We start from the raw sequence: 17,222 nt of genomic DNA, 5'->3' as shown, positions 1-17,222 counted from the left end.
GCTCCGGGCTGAATTTGTCGTCTCTCCGCAGGTGGAGATGGAGCCCGGGCTCGGGCGGTGCGAGGGGCGCTGGGTCTGAGGAGCCTGAGCCCGCTGGGAGCCACAGCGCTTGTCGTCGGCAGCTGCTAAAAAGTGTGCGTGTGGCGAGTTTAAAAAATAATCTCTTTCTCTCTATATATCTATATATGTATATACAGAGAGAGAGGTTCTGAGGGAATCTCAGATCTCAGCCATCTTCCTTCACTCTTCCGTTATTAATTCCTCCCTAAGCCCTTATTCCCTTCTTCAGCTGTTGCTCTTCAGCTTTTACAAGCCGCTTTTTCGTCCTTCCAGCACGTTTCTTGGCCTGCACCCTCTGAGTTGTTCCTTAGCCACGTCCCGTCTTTGCCAGTTTTCATTGTGATGTTTTAAAGTTTTGTTTCAGGCGAAATGTTTAGATTGAAGCGAAGCAGGGTGTGATTATCTCGGACGTTACAAGCAGGAACCTCTCTTATGCTTGTACTTTAACACTTCTGTGCGGCTGTAGTGACAGAAGGCAGACCGCCCCTGAGTGTTGGTGTCATACTGACCATTGTCCTGACACAGACACGAAAATTAAAAGCTCTGATCTCAGGAGCCCCTTGAGAACATGTCTGGTGCTCACTGTGCAGCAATTCCTGCCTTACGGGAACGTACATATGGTGTCTTTCATGTGCTGACGTTCCACAACTTAAACTATGGTACCTGTCATACAACACCTCTCATCCCATTGAGGATTATCCCAGAATGAAGTTCGTGTCAAGGCTTAGGATAAGTGCTGCGTATCACTTAACTGTTTGGAGTATAGAAGTAATCCTGCGTTGAGACTAAGCGTGACCAATTGATCTTAACTATAGTATTTGTTTCAGCAAGTTTTAGGGAATTATCATTCAGTGTGCAGTTTAGGCATGTTGCAGTAACTAAAGTGCTCGGGATGCTTTCTGCTTTCTTTATGCTATTACATTAGGACATTAGCAATGTTCTGAGTTCAGTTTGTATGGCTGGACTTGATGATCATAAAGATCTTTTCCAACCTAGATGGTTTTACAATTCTTCTGTACTAACTAATTATGTGTTGGTTTTATTTAGCAGCCACAATGTCAGATAAGGAGGTGAAAGCAGCATTAAAGAGCGCTAGAGAAGCCATAAGAAATAAAGAATATAAGGAAGCCTTAAAACATTGCAAGGTAAGAATTATTTACTTGGAAAGTAAAGTGCTTTGTACTTTTTGTTTGCTGTTCCCATACGCTTAGAACTATGTAGTTCTCTGGAGTGTGTTGTACCTCACCAATGTAATAGTTAAGATTAATCGCACAGCTTAATTTCTGTTCCACTCAGTGGAACAGTTCCAATGTGAAACATTTTGTGGCATAAAAATCTCAAGTTACGAACCTTAACCTTTCCCTAAAAATGAGTTAACTTTTAATATTATCATAAAGAGGAATTCACCAAACCTTAATGAGAAAACTCAGTGCATGAATCTGTGAGATGCATTGCGTTCATCCTTTTCACCTAAAATTGCGTGTTTCTAGGCAGTCTTAAAGCAAGAAAAAAATAACTACAATGCCTGGGTATTTATTGGCCTGGCAGCTGCTGAGCTAGAACAGCCTGATCAGGCCAAAGGAGCATATAAGAAGGCTATTGAAATTGAACCAAACCAGCTGCTGGCATGGCAGGTAAGTGTGTGACCAGATTCATTTTTTCTTTCCATGAAAAGTATTCCTGTGGAGTTCAGTATGGGAACAAAGCTGAGTTAATATTTACGTTGAGTTTTCTTCAGGCACTAAGTTGTACGGAGCTTTTCGGTAACAGAAGTTAATGTTACGTGTGTACAAACTAAAGCCATGGGTGGTTGTGTGTGTGTAGAAGCATGAATTTTAGCTCTGTTGCATTTAAGCGTGTGTTTCTTCTCTAGACAAGATAGCAGCGAAATGTGCTAGGAAGAATGTAAACTGAAGGACATACAGTAAATTTATCTGTGCTTCGAATTGCCATGCTCATAACTTAACAAACATTTGAGAGTGCTTCTCTTGTATACAATAAAATGTTTTATCTAGAAACTTATTTTTCCAGCATGAAATGGATTGTTATTAATTTTTGATGTTACTTAAAAAATAACAACATACATTTAAAGTAATGTGTACTGCTGGTGTTGTGACATCCTAGCAGTATATGGCATTCAGTTGAGTTATTTGGAGACTCGTGAAGCATAAAGTTGCACGGTAGGTCTCTTGCAGATGTCAGAATCTGATATTTTTATTGTAGTAAGGTTTATTGAGTGTTCAATATAAATAGCTTCTTAAAGTATAAATACTAGTGCCTCATTTCAGGGTGTATGGAAACTTCCACAGCCGTCAGATTCTGGCTTTCTGTTATTATACATGTACAAGGTGGTGTGGTACTTAGATATAAAGCTTTTATCTGGTGAGGTGCTATTTGTATATAGTCTGGATTTGTATATAATCTAATTTGCAGGCAACATTATGTAACATTTAAAAGTTTCAAATAGTTGTATTAATTAATAAAGCGAGGAAAGCTATTATTTTAAAATAGATACAGGAATATCAATGTAGATTCTGCTCAGAGATTACTGCATTAACATGTGAAGGCAACATATTTTTTTAGGCGGAACTTGCAATGTAAATTTAATTCATAACTGCAGACATCAAATGTTACTTATTTTCTGATCTTATTTTTTTAAAGGGATTAGCAAATTTATATGAGAAATCCAACCAAACCGATGTCAAAGGAGACTTAGCAGATGTTTATAAAAAGCTCTTGGAACTCTATGAAAGGTAAAGAATATTGTACTATAATTCAGTCAAAGGTTTTTAGCTCACAAAAGTTCAGTGAATGCCATAGCTGATATGATTGCCAGGATAGATTGCCAGTTGTCTTTTTTAAGCCACTGGTAAGTGCAGGTTACTTCACCTTATGCAGGTACAGAAAAGCTATGTTATTTCTGCCTCTTTTAATAGAGCAAAATCTTTTGGAATAGTTGTGGTTGAGGTTAGCATTTCAGAAGATTCTTATGTTGTCACTTGTCATCTGTGTAACCTCACTGCCTTGATGCATTTAGCTTTGAGGGTACCAAGCCTGCATTAGTAAGCGGACTTAACTTTTCCCTCCTTTACAGGGAATGGATGTCACCCAGCTCATACAGATACAGTTCTAAACAAAAGTAACTCTTAGCTGTCAGTGTAGCTGGCTGGAGGGTTACAGTTGTTTCCTTAATTTGAAAACAGATCAAACAGAAAAGCCCAGTCCCTTAAAGGAATTGTTTACTCAGTTATAGCACTGATTTTTAAGGTAATCTGCAATGTTCTAAATATTTTTTTGTTAACTGAACTAAAACTTCATTTGTCAGAATTTGAACTGTACTGCTATTTTATGGCAATCTTAGCTTGTTTGATTTTCTTCTTTCTAGTGGAGACAAGCAGAAATGGTGTAATGTATGTAACAAGCTTGTGGAACTATATCATCAAGAAAAGAAATATTTAGAGGTAAGTGACTAATGTCATTTCTCTGTTCTTATCTAAAGGAAATTTCTTGCTAGAACTAGCTAGTCTTCATGAAGGAATCCATAGGTGTTTTGGGCTCTTGGATCAAGGTGTTTTGGATCATTTAGAATCTCCTTTTGGATCACTAGGCAGATTTTTAACTATATTCTTTTACCATATTCTTTTTTTATTTTTTTTTTCCTCCCTCTGCGTAAAAGAATTGGATGGCACCTGCTTAACTGGCAAAACTTGACAAAAATATTAGTGTATAGGCTGGAAGGGTGCAATATCATCCTTGTGTTTGATTTCTAGAAGTCCAGCATGATACCAAATGCACATTTACCCACAGCATGTGAGAGGAACTTACCCTTTGCCTAGCTTGGCCAGTTCTCCACTGATGGGACAATCTTTTCCTAGGTTGTTTCATGCCAGAGGGTGAGGTGGAATTTACATAAAAACCATGGATTAGGTACCAGATTCTGTGAGCACGATAAGGACATGAAAATCTGCTCTGGTGCACCACAAGCTTCAGACCTCCTTGCACTCCTAAAGACCTTGTCAGCGTGAGCACTGCAGGGATGGCTCTTGGCAGGTTACCACGAGGTGGAGCTGTTAAACACCTGTACAGTTCAACAGTAGTGTTATGTGCAGGCTGGTGTTATTACAGAATACTTATCTTTGCTGCTACTCTGTTCACTTTTGTGGTGTGTGCTTACACACAACACCATCTTCCCCCTTTTCCTCTGACAATGGGAAATGGGAGATTTTCCTTCTCTTTAAGCATCAGGCTGAAGACTTTGGCCTAATCTACCCAAAGATTCTTTGCATAGCAGTTTCTGAAACTAAATTTAGTGATAAGCTTAGTTTGTGGTTTCCTTCCTATGTTAGGCCTGAGCAACCTTTTTATTCTTTCTTAGTCTTGCTGAGTTTTCCACGCTGTAATTTCAGCACATATTGCTACTGTTCTTGTATTTCTGTTTGTAGTAGTGTAGATCTGACAGATACTCTGTTTGTAGGAGGACTGTTTGTCTGTTTTTTCTGTTGTTTTCTCAAGGAACCAGAGTCAGAATTCATGCTGTTGGTACCACCTTTACGTACCTTGGAAGGTAGACAAGTCCCCACGCAATGTTATTATTAAACAGTATATACTGTTTTCATTTTGTGTTATAATTTAGTGTTCACTTCCTCTCCTTCAATGTCTCTCTCTCTATATTGAAAGCATTCATTTTTCTCCATGTGATCCTTAATTACTCAGTCTGGCTGGCACTGGGTTTTCTGTCCAATAACAAGGCAGGTGAGGATAGCTTTAAATCTTCCTTTTCAAATTTTCAATAAATGATGCAAGTATATATTTGCAATAGTGTGCTATGCAAATGTAAGTAAGTGTAGAAGTGGAAGTACTCTAGCAGTATAGCGGTTTAATTTAAATTAGGATATCTTTTGACTGTTTGAAAGAATGTCACCGTCTTGTACAGCAGTGTGCCATTTTAAGAGAGGAAAGTGAAATGCGTGTTTCTTGGAGTTGACAGTACTTGGAAATTTTGTTGAATTTAAAGAGTTACAGCATAGCTTGTTTGTCTCCTATTGACAGGTTGCTGAAACATGGCAGAAACTAATAAGGATAAAACAGGAGGAAGGTGCAGAAAAAGCAGAGCTTCATCAGCTTTGGAAAAGGATGATCCAGTTACTGGCAGACAGTGAACAGAGCCAGGACAATCAGACTGTGCAAATGGTAATGTTTTTCCATTCCTATTTATCATCAGATGCATATATGTACACAGAGCAGCTAGATTCAAATTAAGCCTTAAAGTACCCATCATGTGACTCTCTCATTAGCATTCAGTGGTACCCAGCTTCTCAGGAAAAAGGTAGGTGATTGTAGCATCTGACAGAAACAGTGAAGGTGTTGCTGTCTGAAGTGAAACTTCAGTGGTATTGGGCATCTGAACACAAACAGTTGTCCTGGAGCTTTGTCCTTAACTGCCTCCTAAGTTCTGTGGGAGCCCAGGTTTGCCCTGTACCGTGGTGATGCATTGTTCTGCCCCTGCATGGTACAAGAAGCATCAGTGTATTCACGCAGCTGAACAGAATAGCTTCTAGCATATTCGAAAGTTCTGATAGAGTCTAGAATATAGGCATTCTCCAAAACAAGTGACTCCTTCTCTTCCTCTCCTGCAAACTGGAAGAGGTAGTTTTGTGCTGTTTTCCCATTTCTTCGTACCTAGTGCTCATCTTAGGTATCAATTTTTGCGTTCAAAATTTCCGTCCTCCTACAAATTGTAAGCTTTTATGTTGTAGGAGAATGTTAAAGTTCTTTGGAGCATTACAGAAAGATCATTAGTTGTACTGATTCTGTGCCCTCTACGGCCAAAGTTAATTTTATTTTATCTGTTTTATTCGTTCTTGCAAGATGAACCTCCTTCACAAGGAAGGGTGGAAATTTCTCTGGTTGATAGTAATGGTTCAGAAAGGTAGCAAATACTTGTTCAAGTACTTTGACAGAGGGAGACTGAACCTAGATCCATAAGTTCTGAGAAGGCAAATGCTCTGCCTTAAGGGCTATTATAAAAAAGAGGCGCTGAAGTCAGTACTTGCTGTCTGTTTTTTTTGTTTTGTGAGGGAGATGGAGTAGGAGGTGAGCAGGGGATTGGTACACAAAGATTAGGAATGGATTTCACCTGCAAATCTACAATTTACTGCAGTTCTGAACCTGTAAGGTTGTGGTATTGAAGGCAGCTTACTATTCATCATTTTGGTTGTGGGAAACATTATATAAAATTTAATAGTGGGAGAGGGGGAGAGTGTCAAGGAATTAAGGACTTCAGGTTTCTTCAGAGTTCAGGGGGAAGGCTGACAAATAGTAACTTTGGTTTTGTGGAACCAAGTCCTTCAAACTGGAATTGGGTACAAGGAAGCATCTGTACTCCCACAAATTTTGCATTCCTTGTACTTATTTTATAAAACTTATTACTGCTTTTTCTTGTTTTGGAAAACTAATGTGTTTTGTGTTTATGAGATGATAAAGGACCCAAGGAATATCAAAGACACCAAGATAAGGATTTTTTTTGTCATTTTCCTCTGCTTTTGGTATGAGGATAAATTTAAGGAGTAGGGTCCAGGTTTGAGTATGCACTAAACTATGATGGTAACGTTTTCTTAGAGTCATTGTTTGCTATACTCCTAATTATTTCTTATTTCAGCTTTTGAATGCATTTGAGGAGGCAGTGAACTCTGCCGACCTTGTTCCCAGTGAAGACCACCAAAATCTTTACAAAGACTTTATTCAGTGCCTGTCAAAGGTAAGGTTTTGTTAGTCAGTCTTTGTCAGTGAGTCGTAGAATCAGTCACAGAATCGTAGAGTGGCTTGGAGTGGAAGGGACTTTAAAGATGATCTAACTCCAACCCCCTGCCAGAGGCAGGGATGCCACTGACTAGATCAGATTGCCCAAAGCCCCATTCAGCCCAGCATTGGGCACTGCCAGGGATGGGGCATCCACAATTTCTCTGGGCAGCCTGTGCTGGTTGCCTCACTACCCTTACAGTGAAGAATTTTCTCTTTATGTCTAGTCTGAATCTCTCCTCTTAGTTTAAGACCATAATGATAGGACCCCCTTGTCCTATCATTATCTACCCAAGTAAAGAGTCTTTCTCTATCTTTACCCAAGTAAAGAGTCTTTCTCTATCTTCTTTATAAGGCCCCTTTAAGCAGAGAAAGGTCGCAATAAGGTCTCGCCAGAGCCTTCTCTTCTCCATGCTGAACATCCCCAGCTCTCTCAGCCTTTCTTCATAGGATAAGTGCTTCAGCCCATTGATCAACTTCATGGCCCTCCTCTGGACCTGCTCTTAACAGCTCCACATCCTTCTTGGTCTGGGGGCCCCAAACCTGGATTCAGTACTCCGAGTGGAGTCTCACAAGAGCAGAAAAGAAAGGGACAATCACCTCCCTCCCCTGCTGGTCACGCTTCTTGCGATGCAGCCCAGGACACAGTTGACCTTCTGGGCTGCAAGCACGCACTGCTGGCTCACACTGAGCTTTTTGTCCACCAGAACCCCTAAGTCCTTCTTTGCAGGGCTGCTCTCTATGACTTCTTCTCCCACTCTGTGCTCGTGTCTGGGATGGCCCTGACCCAGGTGCAGCACCCTGCACTTGGACTTGTTGAACCTCATTGAGTTCACACGGGCCCACCTCTCTAGTCCATCCAGGTCCCTTTGGAAGGCATCTCCTCTTCCGTCTTTGCTATCAACTGCACTGTTCAGCTTGGTGTCAGCTGCAAACTTGCTGAAGGTGCACTTGATCACACTGTCTACATGGAACAATCCTATTTGATAATTCACACAAATAGCTCCTTGTTTTCTTTTCCTTACAAGCTTCCTCATGAAACTGCTAAGTTGGAAAAGGCCTGTGATGACATGATGGCTTTATATCCTACTGCAAGCTATCCTTTGGAAGTACTTTGCTTGCACTACATTGAGTCAGGTGAGTAGGATGGGTTTACACACTTTGGGGGCTTAAAATAATTCTTTTTATAATTGATGTTATGATAGTCTTTTTGACAGGTTTTTACCCTTCACACCTAAATACAAGCACGCTGTTTACTTTGTCACGTTTTACCACTCTGGAAGTGAAGTGTTCACTCATGCTGCTATGGTTTAACCTGGCAGGCAGTGAAGCACCATGCATTCACTACCTCACTCCCCACCAGTGGGATGGGGGTGAGAAATGGGTAAAACTCTTTGGATGAGATAAAAACAATTTAATAAGAAAAGGAAGGAAATTAATAAATAAAAGAACACACAAAGTGATGCACAGTGCTCACCAGTAGCCAACTGATGCTCAACCAGTCGCTGAAACAAGGCAGCTCCCCTGGCCGGTTTAACCCAGTTTTACTCTTCAGCCTTACTCAGTTTGGGATATTCATTCAGCAAGTTCAGGCCAGCTGTCCTGGCTATGTCCCAGCCTAGCTCCTTGTGTACCCCCAGCCCCTCACTGGCAGGGCAGTGTGAGAAGCTGAGAAGTCCTTGGCTTGGTGTAAGCACTGCTCAGCAGCAACCAAAACATTGGTGTGTTATCAGGATTATTCTCATCCAAAGTCCAAAACACAGCACTGTACCAACAACTATGAAGGAAATTAACTCCATCCAGCTGAAACTAAGACATATGCTTTATAATTACTTGGTTTTGTAACAGAATGATGACTGTAAATGGGGAAAAAAAAAAAAAAAGTCCAACTCTTGCAATGTATTTGCCTTACAAAACTCAAAAACAGCCTTTCCAGATAAATGAATCTATGCTCTGCATTCAGTATGAAGCCTGATTCATAGGCACTAAGCCTGGAATAATGAATGGAGAAGTTAACACATAGCTCTAAGGTTGAGGAACTGTGTAGGTTACTCTTCGCCAATAAAATCCTTCCTGCCTGAGAAGAAAGATTTGTGGAATTGCTTGATGTCCCAGATTTGTGGGCTTGTAACTTAGTTGCAATATTAGTCAATTTTATCAAATTCGAATCAAAGGCATCCTGTATTTTAATGAGTCCATAATTTAAAGCAAAACAAAACAGAAAAACAGATCAAAGACTGTTGCTGAAGTTGCTAAGTTTACAAGTTACTGTCAATAAAATGTAATGCTGACACATTAAGTCATGTGCTTTCACAGCAAGACTGTTTCAGCAAGCCCATCACAGCAAATGTGTAGTTACACAGGCCTACTCTAGAAGGAAATTATTTTGATTTATTTGTGGTAGATTTTGAGACGTGGGCTTTCACCTAAGCTTGGATGAAAAGCATATGAACAAATTAGTTTCTACTAATAACGGAAGCATACCTGTATTAGTTTACTATGAGTCGTTAAAGAATTCAGATTGGCAGCTTATTTTGTTTGGTGATATTGAGTATATTGATGACTACTTGATTTTTATTTATTTATGTGTAGGGGGTATAAGCATATAGTATAATTGGAAAAAAATGTTTAATGAATAAACTCATTACCTTGAGCTTAAAGGATAAGTGTCATATAAGTATATATGTTCCTGTAAATAATTTCAGTTTTCTTGTTACATTTTTAAATCTACAGCTCAAGAAAGTGTTTCTTTTTTTTCTTTTTTTTTTTTTTTTCTGAAACCAGGTACCATGTCAGAAAAGGCCTTTCACTGTTTTTCTAAGCTTTCGGAGGTGGACTCAAGTAGTGGTCCAGGCAACATTGGTTTTGGTATAAAATGTCTCCATGAAAAGAAATACGAGGAGGCTGTTAAAAGTCTTACTGAAGGTAAATGTATAATGTGAGGTATAGGTACTCTGTCTTGACAGCAGCTACAATTAATGTTTTGGGTAGCTTAGAGTTTCATATTACATTGCCAGTTCTATTGCAAGTAGTAGAAAGACCAGCTAGCTTTTAAAATACTCAATGCTTTGTCTGACTGAAGTATATTTTTTTAAGTATCTCTTGAAGTATAACATGTCTGAAAGTCTAAGCAATCAGGCTATGCTGTGATACCCTGTATTCCTTTCACCTGGGGTTAGAATAAGACTGTTTCTTTAATTTGGATTTTGGAATATGCTATGTCACAGCAGCATACCCACAATGAAATAAGGTGACTTGCCTAAATAATGAATCAAATTTCAAATGCTTAAGAGGAAAGTCTTCCATGTAACAAATTTCTCTCTTAAATGGCAGTTGGACATTTTGATGAAACATATATGTGATTTAGAAATGCAATTGAAATTTGCTTATATTTCTGAACTGCTCTCTCCCAAAACATATTATCAGTTTTTTACTTCTAGATGTAATTCTCATAAAGGGGAGAACACAAAGAGCCTTGCACTTTGCATCAGCAGAAATGTTTCAAGTTGGAAGTGATATCTTTCCTAGTAAGCCAAGTGTTCACATTTTAGGCTCTGAAACTTCAAGGAATTATTTAATAGTAATATATTTGTCAGAAGAATCAAATTCTGTTTTATGACTGAATCTCTAATTAAGGCATTTCTCAGGAAATTCTAGTTAAATGCTTTTGCAGCCTGTTTTTTTTTTTTTGCTGTCTTGAAGTTCCATAGCTGTTCTATAGAGCCAGCCTTTTCTCGTCTCTAAGGGAAATTTTATAAAGCAGTCTACAGGCTGTTGGTGATAATTTGTGATCAAACGGAAGGACTTTTTGTGTTCTGAAACAAAAGTGCACCTTAAGCCAATATTGTGTATTTCCTCACATTTTCCCCTTTTCTCTTTATTTATATATAACATTATAGGCAAAATTAAGCCTAAGAGAGGTTTACAACTGCCATAGTCTTTCCCTTACATTTGGGTGTATCTAAGATATTTTTTCTTTGAGTCTTAGTTTAAACTAACTGCATTTTTTTTGCTGATTATTTGATGTTAGTGATTTGATGGTGTTGTACGGCAATACAGCATCTGTCAGCCACAGCATCTTTGCAGCCCTAAGCAACATTACTTTTCTTGAACTTTCTTTTACTAGGTTTGAAGAATGCTAGCCAGTGTCTGGGAGCATGGCATTATTTGGCAGAGGCACAGATGAAAATTCACAAGCACAAGAATGCTGTCCTGTCCTGTAATCAAGGTAACTGCCTGCTAATTGAAAGGGCATCTGCAGTGTTAACCGTCTTTATGCAGTCTAGTCAACGTGGCTTTTGCACACTAAGTGTGTGTTAGCAGCAGCCCTACTCCTTTGCAGCATCACTGGTTGTGGTGGGCTCTCTTGCTGCTTCTGGTTTATGACAGGTGAAAATCACCTTGTGCTGCTTAGTCTCAGGAAGAGAGGAAATATTTGGTTAATCAGAACCCGAAAGCTGTCTCAGGATTAATATTTAGATGTTTTGCACATTTTCATATGCTTCTTCAGCTGGTCGTTGACCAAGTCAGCCAAACAGCAGTTAACTGCCAGGAACTACAGAGGTGGGTGAAACACAGTGGACTTCATCAGAATCTCACCTTTTCAGTCTTTATATAAAGTTAAGAGTAAAAAGTTAAAGTGCAGAAGAATGTTGGATAGCACAGCTGCATCTCAAGAAACCTTACTTTGAGTGCAACTCTTCATCTGTGCTAGCTGGGTTTGAGGGCGGTTGTTATGATCTAGTGATACATATCTAATCTGAACAGAATCATTATTTGATGGTTATAAATGAAGGCTCATCCAAAGCAGGCTTCTTCTGACAGAGACTAATGTAACAAAAAACTCCTCAGGAAAGACTCAGAGAGGTAACAGTAATCAGACTTGGCTAAACAGTCATAGAAACTACATTAAAAGCAAGGGGAATACTTCAAATGGTGAAGTACTTGCCATTGAGGAAGATGCAGAAGGGCTATAAAGCTGGGTAGAGGAAATGTGAGAACAGAACGAAGTAGGTCAAAAGAGTTCAGGAAACATATTGCAGAAGGAATGAAAATGAGGCAATTATTTTCCCATCTGTTTTCACTGCGTAAGAGCTCAGGGAGACTTCTACACCACGACCTTTTTTTTTCAGGGGTCTTGTCAAAGAATTTACCTGTCATTATAGCCTTGATAGAAGTTACTATAAACCAAAACAGGAAAAATGAGCATTAAGAAACTAAGAGATACTGACCTAGGAATTGAACAGGGCACATCAAGATGAGATTGCTGAAGCATTAACTGTTAAATCATAGAATCACAACATGGGGTGGGTTGGAGGGGCCCTTACAGAGCACACAATTCCACCCTCCCTGCCGTGGGCAGGGACACCTCCCCATAGGTCAGGCTGCCCAGAGCCCCATCCAGCCTGGCCTTGGGCACTTCCAGGGATGGGGCATCATCAGCTGCTCTGGGCAACCTGTGCAGGTGCCTCTAATCTAAATCTGCCCTCTTCAATTTGCAAGCTGTAACCCCTTTTCCTACTACTACGCTCCCTGATAAATATTCTCTTTCTAGTGGTATGTAATCACTTGCTTAAACTGTCTTTGTACCCAACTACTTAGACATAGTTAGTGTGACTCCAACTACAGGAAGGATTGTAGGAAAGATCAGAAAAACCACAGACAAGTATAATGTTTAATGGTGAAACTACTTAAAAACTGAAAGAAGAGAGTAATGCAATTAATGTAGAAAGATGAATTCTGTGGGAATAGACAGCATGGCTTCAATAAAGTGAAATGGTTTTTTAGTACTCTTTGAAGAAGCTACCAGCACACGGGGAATGAAGTTGTAGTACAATTCACTCTGACATCCAAGTGGTAATTGATAAGATCTCATATAAGATTTTTAAGGAAACTGAGCAGTTTGGATTAAGAAGCAGTGTTATAGCACTGAGTAGGAGTTTTTTTCTTCTTTTTTTTCTGTTTGTGTTTTTTTTTTTTTTTAAATAGATTAAAAGAGCACGATATAGTAATAAAGGTCATTTTTCATGCTTGAAAGAGGCATTCCAATACCAGGACCTTGGTTGTTTATCTTCTTTACTAGTCCAATTATGAATTTTGAGTAATACATTTTGCTGCTATTCAGGGCAGAGGGGAATAAGTCTGAAAACAAATTATCAGAGAAGGTAATTAGGTGTTAAAATAACTGATGGTAGTGGATTTATGCAACTAGACAGCTGAACTTGACCACAACTGCTCTCTCACTCACCCTCCTCAGAGGGAAAGGGGGAGAAAATACAATGAAAAGGGCTCAAGGGTTGAGATATGGACAGCGAGGTCATTTACCAGTTACTGTCATGGGTAAAGCAGGCTCTTCATAGAGAGATTAAAATAATTTATTGCCAACAGACTAGAGCAATGAGAACTAAAAGCAAACTAAAACATAAAAACAACCTTCCCCTCATCCACCCTATTCCACCTCCTCCTCCCAAGAGGCACAGGGGAACAGGGAATGGGAGCTGCGGTCCGTCCCTGTCGCTTTGTCTCTGCCTCTCCTTCATGGTCCCTCTCTGCCCCTGCTCCCTGTGGGGTCCCTCCCACAGGATGCCGTCCTTCCTGAACTGAGCCTGCAGGGGCTGCCCACAGGCAGCAGCTCTTCAGGAACTGCTCCCACATGGCTCTGTCCCAAGGGGTCCATCCATCCCCCAGGAGCAAACTGCTCCAGCACGGGTCCCCCACGGGTGGGCAGCAGCTCCCCCAGACCCCTGCTCCATGTGGGCTCCTCTCCACGGGCTGCAGCTCCGGCCCGGGGCCTGCTCCTGCGGGGGCTCTCCATGGGCCGCAGCCTCCTCCAGGCCACATCCACCTGCTCCACCGGGGGCTCCTCCACCCATGGGGGGGCTGCAGCGTGGAGATCTGCTCCATGTGGGACCCATGGGCTGCAGGGGGACAGCCTGCTCCACCAGGGGCCTCTCCACAGGCTGCAGGGGAACTGCTGCTGCCTGCCTGGAGCACCTCCTGCCCTCCTGCTCCACTCACCTGGGGGCTGCAGGGCTGGCTCTCACCCCTCTCTCCCAGCTGCTGTAGCACAGCAGTTTTTTTCCCCATCGTCAATCTGGTCTCCCTGAGCCCAACCAGCATCTCTGACAGCCCAGCTCTGGCCAGTGGCAGGTCCCTTGTGGAGCAGCTGGACCTGGCTCCTTTCTGCCATGGGGCAGCTGCTGGGCTCTGCTCACAGAGGCCACCCTGCAGCCCCTCATTACCAAAACCTTGCCACATAAACCCAATACACCAATAAAATTCCATAGTCATAAAAGCAAAGTCATGCAGTTGTTAGAAGAAATGTTCTCATTAAGTTATCCTCTAGTCTTACTGCAGTAAAACACGGAAAGGTATTCATTCTGTATGAAGAAAATAGGACTGCTCCTTTTCCCCTTCTGTGCTTTACAGGAGAACTTGAAAGTCAGGAATTACAGTGAAGGGAATGGTTACTGAAACAGCACCAACAGGCAGTTGCATGAAGAACTTGAGCAGCATGGTGAATTCTTTGTGCAGTTTTAGTGCCCACCCACTCTCTAAAAGAAGAGATGATTTTGAAATCCATGAAGTTACAAATTACTTGGAAAATAAATAAAGATCATATGCTTTCTTCTCACATGCAAGATCTAGTTAGTAACAAATGAAACTAAAGGATGTCAGGCTCAGAACAAACGAAGGAGGCTTTGTTTCTTATGACAAAGTGTAAGTTAAGGTATTGTGCCTTGCTAAAAGATGCTGTGGATACTGAAAGTTGTCTTGAGTCCAAAACTGGGGCAGAAATCTAGCAGTGCTCTGTGCTTGGCCTGTTTTTACATTGTTCCTGTATATCTGCAGCTAGAGGCAGGATGGTAGGACAGACGGACTATCAGGTCAGACAGAAGATTGACATGGGTGGAAATAGAGTTAACTGACTAGTTGAGAAAGTATTTGTCTTTGGAGTGTACTTGAACTCAACAGAGATTCTCTGAGGTGAGATTATACTGCCTACTGGAGAAGTAACCAATACTGCTTACAATAGTACAGAGCTGGCTTTGCACAGGTACAGAGTTAAATCCTTGATTTAATAGCAATATTTTTCCCCTTCTGACACTGAAGTATAGAACAACAAATTTGGTTAGTGAAGGGTCATTGTTTTCTCAGATCATGGATCAGGAAAACAAGCATTCCAATTATTAGGCTAGCATCTAGGAGACAGTTTCTTACATGTCTGACATCACCTTTCTAAAATTGATCAAACTTTTGAACTTGCATAGGTAGAGATTTTATGTAATAGTTTCTTCAACACAGGAGAGAACAGTCTAATAATTAGCTTTATTAAGCGGTGTTCTCTGTAGATCCTTTTTTATTTCCATTTGATTAAACTTCTGTCTTGTCAACAGCTCTCAAGAGTCTTGGAAATCCTGAGAGTCCTAGTCTTCAGCAGAAGAAGGACCATATTCTTCAGTTGAAAGCAGAGGCTTTGATTAGAATAGGCGATGCCGATGCTGCAGAAGAAGCCATTAATGCACTTGAGCAGGTATTTTCATTGACCAAAATGTAGTTTAAGGAAAAAAAAAAATGCTCTCATCTTTATGCGCTAAAAATTCAAGCTGTGTATTTTTCCCCTTGGCTCGTTTTTGTTTTCTGTGTGGTTTAGACAGCTCCTACCAACAATGGTATAATTAAAACATGCCTTGCTCCTTTGCTTTTAGGCTTTGCTACAACTTCTTTTAAGTCACAATTCTAATTTAAAAAGCCATTGCTCCTTGCCTTATCTGGTCTTGCATAGTGAAGCTGGGTTCTTGCTAGTTCTGGGGCTATTGTTCATCATTATGGCTATAATCCTACTCCCTCTGTCCTCAATTCACTTGTTATTACACGTAAACATATTACTTTAAGATTGAATGGTGAAGCTTTAAGTGAAAATTGCTTCCCCTCTGTTACGCCTCACAGTTTCATGTATACTACTTTTTTACTGTTCAAACTTCTGTAGATTTGTCCTTTCTGTTTACAATCTGCTACCTCTTCAGCAAAACTCTATCTAAGGCTCCTCAAGGGTGGTCTCCTCTCTGTGCTTTCTTGTCTTCATGTAGAAAACCTGCTTTTGACACCTTTGATTTCTTAGTGTGTGAAAAGAATAACTTGTTTGTATCTATTATGTGATCTTCTAGATTGCGGGTGCAAGCAGCGATCCAGTGGTTTTAGCTTTCAGAGGTCGGGCTTATCTAAACAAAGGTTTAGTGGATCAAGCTTCAAAGGTTAGTGCTCTATAGTCCTTCCTGCAAGCTATGTAGAACTCTTATTTTCATATAGAAATAACTAGAGAAGGATGACATATTTTTGCAGATTTCACAAGAACTTCTGTTGTCACATCCTGATCTGGCTGAGGCGCATGCTCTTGAGGGTTTCATCCATTATTCTCAAAAGAAGTATGAACAGGCAGAAAGAAGGTAAACCTCTTTTTCTTTTTTTAACAGGGAAATGTGGGGGAAAATAGAATATAATGTTCAGCTTTTGAGGGTTTGCTTCATCTAATCTGTTCCTTTTATTTAGTTTTCAAAACGCCATTGAAAGAAGGGCTGACACTGCAGAGTATCATCAGTACCTGGGGCTCACCTATTGGTTCATGAGTGATGAGACAAAAAAAGACAAAGGAAAAACACTTACTCAGTTCTTGAAGGTAAAAGCTTCTTTAACTATTCACGTAGATTAGCATTTTCCTACATAGGAAAAGAAATACAGAAATTATTCGTGACTGGAGTTAGACACTGGAATTGTTTGTTACTATTTACAGGCCTACAGAGCCTGTAAACCACATTCAGCTGTGAAGAAATGCATGAAAGGGAGCTGTGTAATTACTTAGAATCTCCCTGTTTTTGTTTTCTTCTGTTCACCGAAATCTTGAGGTCTTTGGTGTAGTCAAAAGTAGTAGTGGTTCTTTCAATCCCCTTTCCTTGAGGGCTGTAAAGTTGAGGGCTATAGGTGAACAGTGTAGCACTTTTTGAAATGTAGAAGGCGAAACGTTTGAAAATGTAGAGGGGGAAAAAAAGGAAGGAGAGGAGAAAGAGAATGGTGTTAAAGTTTCAGTGTGTATCCACAGAAGTAAGGCTCCAAAGCCCAACTAGTTTATATGCTTTTCCTGATTGTTTGTTTTTTGTTGGTTGTGGCTTTTTCCTCGCACATAGATAAGAATGTAATCCAAAAGATGGTCTGACATCATTACTGAGAATTTGGAAGTTACAAAATAGGAATCTAGATATTGCAAAGTCACTATAAATTAGTAGCAGGTATGGGCAACTTGTATCATCGCCTACTGTTTACAATTCATTAGCAGCAGAGTATAGTGGGCAATGTATTTGAAGTGAACA

General features: G+C 40.3%; 1 protein-coding gene across 1 annotated transcript in view; it reads left to right on the top strand.

Moving 5' to 3' along the window:
- Nucleotides 1-75: 75 nt before the first annotated feature.
- SKIC3 (SKI3 subunit of superkiller complex) overlaps nucleotides 76-17,222 on the top strand; it is a 51,014-nt gene continuing 33,867 nt past the window's right edge. Inside the window, exons 1-14 of the mRNA XM_082782929.1 lie at nucleotides 76-134; nucleotides 1,108-1,205; nucleotides 1,551-1,694; nucleotides 2,722-2,813; nucleotides 3,446-3,521; nucleotides 5,110-5,250; nucleotides 6,719-6,817; nucleotides 7,887-7,995; nucleotides 9,643-9,783; nucleotides 10,985-11,086; nucleotides 15,255-15,391; nucleotides 16,026-16,112; nucleotides 16,201-16,304; nucleotides 16,408-16,534. Coding sequence (XP_082639055.1) covers nucleotides 1,116-1,205; nucleotides 1,551-1,694; nucleotides 2,722-2,813; nucleotides 3,446-3,521; nucleotides 5,110-5,250; nucleotides 6,719-6,817; nucleotides 7,887-7,995; nucleotides 9,643-9,783; nucleotides 10,985-11,086; nucleotides 15,255-15,391; nucleotides 16,026-16,112; nucleotides 16,201-16,304; nucleotides 16,408-16,534 — 1,449 coding nt within the window. The 5' untranslated portion in view covers nucleotides 76-134; nucleotides 1,108-1,115. The remainder of the gene's footprint in view (nucleotides 135-1,107; nucleotides 1,206-1,550; nucleotides 1,695-2,721; nucleotides 2,814-3,445; nucleotides 3,522-5,109; nucleotides 5,251-6,718; nucleotides 6,818-7,886; nucleotides 7,996-9,642; nucleotides 9,784-10,984; nucleotides 11,087-15,254; nucleotides 15,392-16,025; nucleotides 16,113-16,200; nucleotides 16,305-16,407; nucleotides 16,535-17,222) is intronic.

Source organism: Aythya marila (assembly GCF_965140915.1).
Source record: "Aythya marila genome assembly, chromosome: Z".
Classification (NCBI taxonomy): Eukaryota; Metazoa; Chordata; class Aves; order Anseriformes; family Anatidae; genus Aythya; species Aythya marila.
The sequence above is the reverse complement of the archived record's forward strand: the minus strand, read 5'-3'. Positions and strand labels throughout refer to the sequence as shown.